Raw genomic sequence first — 13,260 nt, forward strand, 5'->3', positions numbered from 1 at the left:
TCATGATTTAACCCTGTTTCTTAGAGATCCCAGTGGGGTCATGATTTGACCCTGTTCCTTAGAGATCCCAGTGGGGTCATGATTTAACCCTGTTCCTTAGAGATCCCAGTGGGGTCATGATTTGACCCTGTTTCTTAGAGATCCCAGTGGGGTCATGATTTAACCCTGTTCCTTAGAGATCCCAGTGGGGTCATGATTTGACCCTGTTCCTTAGAGATCCCAGTGGGGTCATGATTTAACCCTGTTCCTTAGAGATCCCAGTGGGGTCATGATTTGACCCTGTTCCTTAGAGATCCCAGTGGGGTCATGATTTAACCCTGTTCCTTAGAGATCCCAGTGGGGTCATGATTTAACCCTGTTCCTTAGAGATCCCAGTGGGGTCATGATTTGACCCTGTTCCTTAGAGATCCCAGTGGGGTCATGATTTGACCCTGTTCCTTAGAGATCCCAGTGGGGTCATGATTTAACCCTGTTCCTTAGAGATCCCAGTGGGGTCATGATTTAACCCTGTTCCTTAGAGATCCCAGTGGGGTCATGATTTGACCCTGTTCCTTAGAGATCCCAGTGGGGTCATGATTTAACCCTGTTCCTTAGAGATCCCAGTGGGGTCATGATTTAACCCTGTTCCTTAGAGATCCCAGTGGGGTCATGATTTAACCCTGTTCCTTAGAGATCCCAGTGGGGTCATGATTTAACCCTGTTCCTTAGAGATCCCAGTGGGGTCATGATTTAACCCTGTTCCTTAGAGATCCCAGTGGGGTCATGATTTAACCCTGTTCCTTAGAGATCCCAGTGGGGTCATGATTTGACCCTGTTCCTTAGAGATCCCAGTGGGGTCATGATTTAACCCTGTTCCTTAGAGATCCCAGTGGGGTCATGATTGGATCCTGTTCCTTAGAGATCCCAGTGGGGTCATGATTTAACCCTGTTCCTTAGAGATCCCAGTGGGGTCATGATTTAACCCTGTTCCTTAGAGATCCCAGTGGGGTCATGATTTGACCCTGTTTCTTAGAGATCCCAGTGGGGTCATGATTTAACCCTGTTCCTTAGAGATCCCAGTGGGGTCATGATTTGACCCTGTTTCTTAGAGATCCCAGTGGGGTCATGATTTAACCTTGTTCCTTAGAGATCCCAGTGGGGTCATGATTTAACCTTGTTCCTTAGAGATCCCAGTGGGGTCATGATTTAACCTTGTTCCTTAGAGATCCCAGTGGGGTCATGATTTGACCCTGTTCCTTAGAGATCCCAGTGGGGTCATGATTTAACCCTGTTCCTTAGAGATCCCAGTGGGGTCATGATTTGACCTTGTTCCTTAGAGATCCCAGTGGGGTCATGATTTGACCCTGTTCCTTAGAGATCCCAGTGGGGTCATGATTGGATCCTGTTCCTTAGAGATCCCAGTGGGGTCATGATTTAACCCTGTTCCTTAGAGATCCCAGTGGGGTCATGATTGGATCCTGTTTCTTAGAGATCCCAGTGGGGTCATGATTTAACCCTGTTCCTTAGAGATCCCAGTGGGGTCATGATTTAACCCTGTTCCTTAGAGATCCCAGTGGGGTCATGATTGGATCCTGTTTCTTAGAGATCCCAGTGGGGTCATGATTTAACCTTGTTCCTTAGAGATCCCAGTGGGGTCATGATTGGATCCTGTTTCTTAGAGATCCCAGTGGGGTCATGATTTAACCCTGTTCCTTAGAGATCCCAGTGGGGTCATGATTGGATCCTGTTTCTTAGAGATCCCAGTGGGGTCATGATTGGATCCTGTTTCTTAGAGATCCCAGTGGGGTCATGATTGGATCCTGTTTCTTAGAGATCCCAGTGGGGTCATGATTGGATCCTGTTTCTTAGAGATCCCAGTGGGGTCATGATTGGATCCTGTTTCTTAGAGATCCCAGTTGTCTTGAAAGCACCAATAGAGATAAAACATGTACTACTGCGAGGAAGATTCTTACCCTCCACTTGGCCTTAGCAAAGTTCTTCTCAAACTGGGCACACACTCCCTCCTTCAGGTTCTTCTCCGACGCCCCGTTACCAGCAATCCTGACCGACAGAAAAATAAACATGTTAACAACAACGTTCATTGAGTTAGTGTGTGTGTGTGTGTGTGTGTGTGTGTGTGTGTGTGTGTGTGTGTGTGTGTGTTAGTGTGTGTGTGTTAGTGTGTGTGTGTGTGTGTGTGTGTGTGTGTGTGTGTGTGTGTGTGTGTGTGTGTGTGTGTGTGTGTGTGTTAGTGTGTGTGTGTTAGTGTGTGTGTGTTAGTGTGTGTGTGCTCACCACTTGTGTACGAGAGCATCTGTAGCTGTGATTCTCAGCATCTGGTCCACCTCCATCAGTCTACACACCAACTCCTTAGCTGAGATGGGGAGAGAGAGAGGATGTGCAGTACAGTAAGTCATTGTTATGTACCTGCACTACATTACCCTCTCTAGTGGGGCTGCACAACATTACCCTCTCTAGTGGGAACTGCACTACATTACGCCCCTCTAGTGGACATGCACTACATTACCCCCCCTAGTGGTTGTGTCTACACTACCCCCTCTAGTGGTTGTCTTTACATTACCCCCTCTAGTGGTTGTTTATACATTACCCCCTCTAGTGGTTGTCTCTACATTACCCCATATAGTGGTTTCAACATTACTCCCTCTAGTGGACCTGCACTACATTACCCCCTCTAGTGGACCTGCACTACATTACCCCCCTCTAGTGGACCTGCACTACATTACCTCCCTCTAGTGGACCTGTACTACATTACCTCCCTCTAGTGGACCTGCACCTCATTACCCCCTCTAGTGGACCTGCACTACATTACCTCCTCTAGTGGACCTGCACTACATTGCCCCCTCTAGTGGACCTGCACTACATTACCCCCCTCTAGTGGACCTGCACTACATTACCTCCCTCTAGTGGACCTGCACTACATTACCTCCCTCTAGTGGACCTGCATCTCATTACCCCCTCTAGTGGACCTGCACTACATTACCTCCCTCTAGTGGACCTGCACCTCATTACCCCCTCTAGTGGACATGCACTACATTACCCCCCTCTAGTGGACCTGCACTACATTACCTCCCTCTAGTGGACCTGCACTACATTACCCCCTCTAGTGGATAGGCATCACATTACCCCCCTCTAGTGGACAGGCACCACATTACCCCCTCTAGCGGTCCTGCACTACATTACCCTCTCTAGTGGACAGGCACCACATTACCCCCTCTAGTGGACCTGCACTACATTACCCTCTCTAGTGGACAGGCACTACATTACCCCCTCAAGTGGACCTGCACTACATTACCCTCTCTAGTGAACCTGCACTACATTACCCCTCTAGTGGACAGGCACCACATTACCCCCTCTAGTGGACCTGCACTACATTACCCTCTCTAGTGGACAGGCACTACATTACCCCCTCTAGTGGACAGGCACCACATTACCCCCTCTAGTGGACCTGCACTACATTACCCTCTCTAGTGGACAGGCACTACATTACCCCCCTCTAGTGGACCTGCACTACATTACCCTCTCTAGTGGACCTGCACTACATTACCCTCTCTAGTGGACAGGCACTACATTACCCCCCTCTAGTGGACCTGCACTACATTACCCTCTATAGTGGACCTGCACTACATTACCCTCTCTAGTGGACCTGCATTACATTACCCTCTCTAGTGGACCTGCACTGCATTACCCCCTCTAGTGGACCTGCACCTCATTACCCCCTCTAGTGGACCTGCACTACATTACCCCCCTCTAGTGGACCTGCACTACATTGCCCCCTCTAGTGGACCTGCACTACATTACCCCACTCTAGTGGACATAAATTACATTACCCCCCTCTAGTGGACCTGCACTATGTTACCCCCTCTAGTGGTTGTCTCTACACTACTCCCTCTAGTGGTTTTATTTACATTACCCCCTCTAGTGGTTGTCTCTACATTACCCCATATAGTGGTTTTTCAACATTACCCCCTCGTGGTTGTCTCTACACTACCCCCTCTAGTGGTTGTATATACATGACCCCCTCTCATGGTTGTTTCTACATTACCCCCTCTAGTGGTTGTTTCTACATTACCCCCCACTAGTGGTTTTTCTACATTACTCCCTCTAGTGGTTGTCTCTACATTACCCCCTCTAGTGGTTGTCTCTACATTACCCCCTCTAGTGGTTGTCTCTACACTACCCCCTCTAGTGGTTGTTTCTACATTACCCCCTCTTGTGGCTGTCTCTACATTTAACATTTTGGTCATTTATAACAGGGGTTTCCAACCCTGGTCCTCCGGAGTTGGGCTGTTGGGGGTGCCGGAGTTGGGCTGTTGGGGGTACCGGAGTTGGGCTGTTGGGGGTACTGGAGTTGGGCTGTTGGGGTACTGGAGTTGGGCTGTTGGGGGTACTGGAGGACCGGAGTTGGGCTGTTGGGGGTACTGGAGGACCGGAGTTGGGCTGTTGGGGGTACTGGAGTTGGGCTGTTGGGGGTACTGGAGTTGGGCTGTTGGGGGTACTGGAGTTGGGCTGTTGGGGGTACTGGAGTTGGGCTGTTGGGGGTACTGGAGTTGGGCTGTTGGGGGTACTGGAGGACTGGAGTTGGGCTGTTGGTGGGACTGGGGTTGGGCTGTTGGGAGGACTGGAGGACTGGGGTTGGGCTGTTGGTGGGACTGGGGTTGGGCTGTTGGGAGGACTGGAGGACTGGGGTTGGGCTGTTGGGGGGACTGGGGTTGGGCTGTTGGGAGGACTGAGTTGGGCTGTTGGGGGTACTGGAGGACTGGAGTTGGGGAAAGACTGATTTAGCAGACACTCGTCTCATCCAGAGCGACTAATTGTGGAACTAAGGATACAGCGAAGACAACCTGTATATCCCAGTCAGTTCTGGCAGGTAAAGGGGACATCCGTGTTGGTGCATTAAAGACAGGTACCACAGTAAGACGTCATTTATTTCTTCTTCAGAGTTGTGTACCTGGAACAGAGATGTCCTCCCAGTAAGGAGCGTCAGTCAGTCATTGTGTTGTCGTTGTGTTGTTGTTGTGTTGTCATTGTGTTGTTGTTGTGTTGTCATTGTGTTGTCGTTGTGTTGTTGTTGTGTTGTCATTGTGTTGTTGTTGTGTTGTCATTGTGTTGTCGTTGTGTTGTCGTTGTGTTGTCGCTTGTGTTGTCGTCGTGTTGTCGTCGTGTTGTCGTCGTGTTGTCGTCGTGTTGTCGTCGTGTTGTCGCTGTGTACCTGGAACAGAGATGTCCTCCCAGTAAGGAGCGTCAGTCAGTCATTGTGTTGTCGTTGTGTTGTTGTTGTGTTGTCATTGTGTTGTTGTTGTGTTGTCATTGTGTTGTTGTTGTGTTGTCATTGTGTTGTCATTGTGTTGTTGTTGTGTTGTCATTGTGTTGTTGTTGTGTTGTCATTGTGTTGTCGTTGTGTTGTCGTCGTGTTGTCGTCGTGTTGTCGTCGTGTTGTCGTCGTGTTGTCGTCGTGTTGTCGTCGTGTTGTCGTCGTGTTGTCGTCGTGTTGTCGTCGTGTTGTCGTCGTGTTGTCGTCGTGTTGTCGCTGTGTACCTGGAACAGAGATGTCGTCCCAGTAAGGAGCGTCAGTCAGTCATTGTCGTTGTGTTGTCGTTGTGTTGTCGTTGTGTTGTCGTTGTGTTGTCGTTGTGTACCTGGAACAGAGATGTCGTCCCAGTAAGGAGCGTCAGTCAGTCATTGTCATTGTGTTGTCGTTGTGTTGTCGTTGTGTTGTCGTTGTGTTGTCGCTGTGTTGTCGTTGTGTTGTCGCTGTGTACCTGGAACAGAGATGTCGTCCCAGTAAGGAGCGTCAGTCAGTCATTGTCGTTGTGTTGTCGTTGTGTTGTCGTTGTGTTGTCGTTGTGTACCTGGAACAGAGATGTCGTCCCAGTAAGGAGCGTCAGTCAGTCATTGTCGTTGTGTTGTCGTTGTGTTGTCGTTGTGTACCTGGAACAGAGATGTCGTCCCAGTAAGGAGCGTCAGTCAGTCATTGTCGTTGTGTTGTCGTTGTGTTGTCGTTGTGTTGTCGTTGTGTTGTTGTTGTGTACCTGGAACAGAGATGTCGTCCCAGTAAGGAGCGTCAGTCAGTCATTGTCGTTGTGTTTTCGTTGTGTTGTCGTTGTGTTGTCGTTGTGTTGTCGCTGTGTTGTCGTTGTGTTGTCGTTGTGTACCTGGAACAGAGATGTCGTCCCAGTAAGGAGCGTCAGTCAGTCATTGTCGTTGTGTTGTCGTTGTGTTGTCGTTGTGTTGTCGTTGTGTTGTCGTTGTGTACCTGGAACAGAGATGTCGTCCCAGTAAGGAGCGTCAGTCAGTCATTGTCGTTGTGTTGTCGTTGTGTTGTCGTTGTGTTGTCGGTGTGTTGTCGCTGTGTACCTGGAACAGAGATGTCGTTCCAGTAAGGAGCGTCAGTCAGTCATTGTCGTTGTGTTGTCGTTGTGTTGTCGTTGTGTACCTGGAACAGAGATGTCGTCCCAGTAAGGAGCGTCAGTCAGTCATTGTCGTTGTGTTGTCGTTGTGTTGTCGTTGTGTTGTCGCTGTGTTGTTCGCTGTGTTGTCGCTGTGTACCTGGAACAGAGATGTCGTCCCAGTAAGGAGCGTCAGTCAGTCATTGTCGTTGTGTTGTCGTTGTGTTGTCGTTGTGTTGTCGTTGTGTTGTCGTTGTGTTGTCGTTGTGTACCTGGGACAGAGATGTCGTCCCAGTAAGGAGCGTCAGTCAGTCATTGTCGTTGTGTTGTCGTTGTGTTGTCGGTGTGTTGTCGTTGTGTTGTCGGTGTGTTGTCGCTGTGTACCTGGAACAGAGATGTCGTCCCAGTAAGGAGCGTCAAACTCAAACTCCCCAGCTACGATACGACAGAAGATGATCCGGTTGTGAAGGTCTGTGTCCTCTTCTTCTGTCTCGTCGTAGAACGGAGGATTCCCCGACAGACTGAGAGAGATTGAGAACGGAGACAAAACATAAAATACAAAGATCATTTCCATCAGACACAGAAGTCATCCTCAAACTTTACATGAATTTAAGTAACCAATATTATAATGATGAGTTACTACTGGGGACAGGACTAGTCATTATGATGTTACTACTGGGGACAGGACTAGTGATTATGATGTTACTACTGGGGACAGGACTAGTCATTATGATGTTACTACTGGGGACAGGACTAGTGATTATGATGTTACTACTGGGGACAGGACTAGTCATTATGATGTTACTACTGGGGACAGGACTAGTCATTATGATGTTACTACTGGGGACAGGACTAGTCATTATGATGTTACTACTGGGGACAGGACTAGTCATTATGATGAGTTATTACTGGGGACAGGACTAGTCATTATGATGTTACTACTGGGGACAGGACTAGTCATTATTATGAGTTATTACTGGGGACAGGACTAGTCATTATGATGTTACTACTGGGGACAGGACTAGTGATTATGATGTTACTACTGGGGACAGGACTAGTCATTATGATGTTACTACTGGGGACAGGACTAGTCATTATGATGTTACTACTGGGGACAGGACTAGTCATTATGATGTTACTACTGGGGACAGGACTAGTCATTATGATGAGTTATTACTGGGGACAGGACTAGTCATTATGATGTTACTACTGGGGACAGGACTAGTCATTATGTTACTACTGGGGACAGGACTAGTCATTATGATGTTACTACTGGGGACAGGACTAGTCATTATGATGTTACTACTGGGGACAGGACTAGTCATTATGATGTTACTACTGGGGACAGGACTAGTCATTATGATGAGTTACTACTGGGGACAGGACTAGTCATTATGATGTTATTACTGGGGACAGGACTAGTCATTATGATGAGTTACTACTGGGGACAGGACTAGTCATTATGATGTTATTACTGGGGACAGGACTAGTCATTATGATGAGTTACTACTGGGGACAGGACTAGTCATTATGATGAGTTACTACTGGGGACAGGACTAGTCATTATGATGAGTTACTACTGGGGACAGGACTAGTCATTATGATGAGTTACTACTGGGGACAGGACTAGTCATTATGATGAGTTAATACTGGGGACAGGACTAGTCATTATGATGTTACTACTGGGGACAGGACTAGTCATTATGATGTTACTACTGGGGACAGGACTAGTCATTATGATGAGTTACTACTGGGGACAGGACTAGTCATTATGATGAGTTACTACTGGGGACAGGACTAGTCATTATGATGAGTTACTACTGGGGACAGGACTAGTTATTATGATGAGTTACTACTGGGGACAGGACTAGTCATTATGATGAGTTACTACTGGGGACAGGACTAGTCATTATGATGTTACTACTGGGGACAGGACTAGTGATTATGATGTTACTACTGGGGACAGGACTAGTCATTATGATGTTACTACTGGGGACAGGACTAGTCATTATGATGTTACTACTGGGGACAGGACTAGTCATTATGATGTTACTACTGGGGACAGGACTAGTGATTATGATGTTACTACTGGGGACAGGACTAGTCATTATGATGTTACTACTGGGGACAGGACTAGTGATTATGATGTTACTACTGGGGACAGGACTAGTCATTATGATGTTACTACTGGGGACAGGACTAGTCATTATGATGTTACTACTGGGGACAGGACTAGTCATTATGATGTTACTACTGGGGACAGGACTAGTGATTATGATGTTACTACTGGGGACAGGACTAGTCATTATGATGTTACTACTGGGGACAGGACTAGTGATTATATGATGAGTTACTACTGGGGACAGGACTAGTCATTATGATGAGTTACTACTGGGGACAGGACTAGTCATTATGATGTTACTACTGGGGACAGGACTAGTGATTATGATGTTATTACTGGGGACAGGACTAGTCATTATGATGTTATTACTGGGGACAGGACTAGTCATTATGATGAGTTACTACTGGGGACAGGACTAGTTATTATGATGAGTTACTACTGGGGACAGGACTAGTCATTATGATGAGTTACTACTGGGGACAGGACTAGTCATTATGATGAGTTACTACTGGGGACAGGACTAGTCATTATGATGTTACTACTGGGGACAGGACTAGTGATTATGATGTTACTACTGGGGACAGGACTAGTCATTATGATGTTACTACTGGGGACAGGACTAGTCATTATGATGTTACTACTGGGGACAGGACTAGTCATTATGATGTTACTACTGGGGACAGGACTAGTGATTATGATGTTACTACTGGGGACAGGACTAGTCATTATGATGTTACTACTGGGGACAGGACTAGTGATTATGATGTTACTACTGGGGACAGGACTAGTCATTATGATGTTACTACTGGGGACAGGACTAGTCATTATGATGTTACTACTGGGGACAGGACTAGTCATTATGATGTTACTACTGGGGACAGGACTAGTGATTATGATGTTACTACTGGGGACAGGACTAGTCATTATGATGTTACTACTGGGGACAGGACTAGTGATTATATGATGAGTTACTACTGGGGACAGGACTAGTCATTATGATGAGTTACTACTGGGGACAGGACTAGTCATTATGATGTTACTACTGGGGACAGGACTAGTGATTATGATGTTACTACTGGGGACAGGACTAGTCATTATGATGTTACTACTGGGGACAGGACTAGTCATTATGATGTTACTACTGGGGACAGGACTAGTCATTATGATGTTACTACTGGGGACAGGACTAGTGATTATGATGTTACTACTGGGGACAGGACTAGTCATTATGATGTTACTACTGGGGACAGGACTAGTGATTATGATGTTACTACTGGGGACAGGACTAGTCATTATGATGTTACTACTGGGGACAGGACTAGTCATTATGATGTTACTACTGGGGACAGGACTAGTCATTATGATGTTACTACTGGGGACAGGACTAGTGATTATGATGTTACTACTGGGGACAGGACTAGTCATTATGATGTTACTACTGGGGACAGGACTAGTGATTATATGATGAGTTACTACTGGGGACAGGACTAGTGATTATGATGTTACTACTGGGGACAGGACTAGTCATTATGATGTTACTACTGGGGACAGGACTAGTCATTATGATGTTACTACTGGGGACAGGACTAGTCATTATGATGTTACTACTGGGGACAGGACTAGTCATTATGATGTTACTACTGGGGACAGGACTAGTGATTATGATGTTACTACTGGGGACAGGACTAGTCATTATGATGTTACTACTGGGGACAGGACTAGTGATTATGATGTTACTACTGGGGACAGGACTAGTCATTATGATGAGTTACTACTGGGGACAGGACTAGTGATTATGATGTTACTACTGGGGACAGGACTAGTCATTATGATGTTACTACTGGGGACAGGACTAGTCATTATGATGTTACTACTGGGGACAGGACTAGTCATTATGATGAGTTATTACTGGGGACAGGACTAGTCATTATGATGAGTTATTACTGGGGACAGGACTAGTCATTATGATGTTACTACTGGGGACAGGACTAGTCATTATGATGTTACTACTGGGGACAGGACTAGTCATTATGATGTTACTACTGGGGACAGGACTAGTCATTATGATGTTACTACTGGGGACAGGACTAGTCATTATGATGTTACTACTGGGGACAGGACTAGTCATTATGATGTTATTACTGGGGACAGGACTAGTCATTATGATGAGTTATTACTGGGGACAGGACTAGTCATTATGATGTTACTACTGGGGACAGGACTAGTCATTATGATGTTACTACTGGGGACAGGACTAGTGATTATGATGAGTTATTACTGGGGACAGGACTAGTCATTATGATGTTATTACTGGGGACAGGACTAGTCATTATGATGTTATTACTGGGGACAGGACTAGTCATTATGATGTTATTACTGGGGACAGGACTAGTCATTATGATGTTATTACTGGGGACAGGACTAGTGATTATGATGAGTTATTACTGGGGACAGGACTAGTCATTATGATGTTACTACTGGGGACAGGACTAGTCATTATGATGAGTTATTACTGGGGACAGGACTAGTCATTATGATGTTACTACTGGGGACAGGACTAGTCATTATGATGAGTTATTACTGGGGACAGGACTAGTCATTATGATGAGTTATTACTGGGGACAGGACTAGTCATTATGATGTTACTACTGGGGACAGGACTAGTCATTATGATGTTACTACTGGGGACAGGACTAGTCATTATGATGTTACTACTGGGGACAGGACTAGTCATTATGATGTTACTACTGGGGACAGGACTAGTCATTATGATGTTTTTACTGGGGACAGGACTAGTCATTATGATGTTATTACTGGGGACAGGACTAGTCATTATGATGTTATTACTGGGGACAGGACTAGTCATTATGATGTTATTACTGGGACCAGGACTAGTCATTATGATGAGTTATTACTGGGGACAGGACTAGTCATTATGATGTTATTACTGGGGACAGGACTAGTCATTATGATGTTATTACTGGGGACAGGACTAGTCATTATGATGTTATTACTGGGGACAGGACTAGTCATTATGATGAGTTATTACTGGGGACAGGACTAGTCATTATGATGAGTTACTACTGGGGACAGGACTAGTCATTATGATGAGTTACTACTGGGGACAGGACTAGTCATTATGATGTTATTACTGGGGACAGGACTAGTCATTATGATGAGTTACTACTGGGGACAGGACTAGTCATTATGATGAGTTACTACTGGGGACAGGACTAGTCATTATGATGAGTTACTACTGGGGACAGGACTAGTGATTATGATGTTACTACTGGGGACAGGACTAGTCATTATGATGAGTTATTACTGGGGACAGGACTAGTCATTATGATGTTACTACTGGGGACAGGACTAGTCATTATGATGTTACTACTGGGGACAGGACTAGTCATTATGATGTTTTTACTGGGGACAGGACTAGTCATTATGATGAGTTATTACTGGGGACAGGACTAGTCATTATGATGTTATTACTGGGGACAGGACTAGTCATTATGATGAGTTACTACTGGGGACAGGACTAGTCATTATGATGTTACTACTGGGGACAGGACTAGTCATTATGATGTTACTACTGGGGACAGGACTAGTCATTATGATGTTACTACTGGGGACAGGACTAGTCATTATGATGTTACTATTGGGGACAGGACTAGTCATTATGATGTTACTACTGGGACCAGGACTAGTCATTATGATGAGTTACTACTGGGGACAGGACTAGTCATTATGATGAGTTACTACTGGGGACAGGACTAGTCATTATGATGAGTTACTACTGGGGACATGACTAGTCATTATATGATGTTACTACTGGGGACAGGACTAGTCATTATGATGTTATTAGTGGGGACAGGACTAGTCATTATGATGTTACTACTGGGGACAGGACTAGTCATTATGATGTTACTACTGGGGACAGGACTAGTCATTATGATGTTACTACTGGGGACAGGACTAGTCATTATTATGAGTTATTACTGGCGACAGGACTAGTCATTATGATGAGTTACTACTGGGGACAGGACTAGTCATTATGATGTTATTACTGGGGACAGGACTAGTCATTATGATGTTACTACAGGGACCAGGACTAGTCATTATGACGTTATTACTGGGGACAGGACTAGTCATTATGATGTTATTACTGGGGACAGGACTAGTCATTATGATGAGTTATTACTGGGGACAGGACTAGTCATTATGATGTTACTACTGGGGACAGGACTAGTCATTATGATGTTACTACTGGGGACAGGACTAGTTATTATGATGAGTTACTACTGGGGACAGGACTAGTCATTATGATGAGTTATTACTGGGGACAGGACTAGTCATTATGATGTTATTACTGGGGACAGGACTAGTCATTATGATGAGTTACTACTGGGGACAGGACTAGTTATTATGATGTTACTACTGGGGACAGGACTAGTCATTATGATGAGTTACTACTGGGGACAGGACTAGTCATTATGATGTTATTACTGGGGACAGGACTAGTTATTATGATGAGTTACTACTGGGGACAGGACTAGTCATTATGATGTTACTACTGGGGACAGGACTAGTCATTATTATGAGTTACTACTGGGGACAGGACTAGTCATTATTATGAGTTATTACTGGGGACAGGACTAGTCATTATGATGAGTTACTACTGGGGACAGGACTAGTCATTATGATGAGTTACTACTGGGGACAGGACTAGTCATTATGATGTTACTACTGGGG

General features: G+C 45.7%; 1 protein-coding gene across 1 annotated transcript in view; it reads right to left on the reverse strand.

Annotated features, from left to right (window-relative positions):
* The window catches only part of camkvl (CaM kinase-like vesicle-associated, like), a 126,078-nt gene that overhangs the window by 9,599 nt on the left and 103,219 nt on the right, over positions 1–13,260 (reverse strand). Inside the window, 3 exon segments of the mRNA XM_046344801.1 lie at positions 1,953–2,040; positions 2,275–2,353; positions 6,771–6,907. Coding sequence (XP_046200757.1) covers positions 1,953–2,040; positions 2,275–2,353; positions 6,771–6,907 — 304 coding nt within the window.

The sequence above is a fragment of the Oncorhynchus gorbuscha genome, linkage group LG03, assembly GCF_021184085.1.
Source record: "Oncorhynchus gorbuscha isolate QuinsamMale2020 ecotype Even-year linkage group LG03, OgorEven_v1.0, whole genome shotgun sequence".
Taxonomy (NCBI): domain Eukaryota; kingdom Metazoa; phylum Chordata; class Actinopteri; order Salmoniformes; family Salmonidae; genus Oncorhynchus; species Oncorhynchus gorbuscha.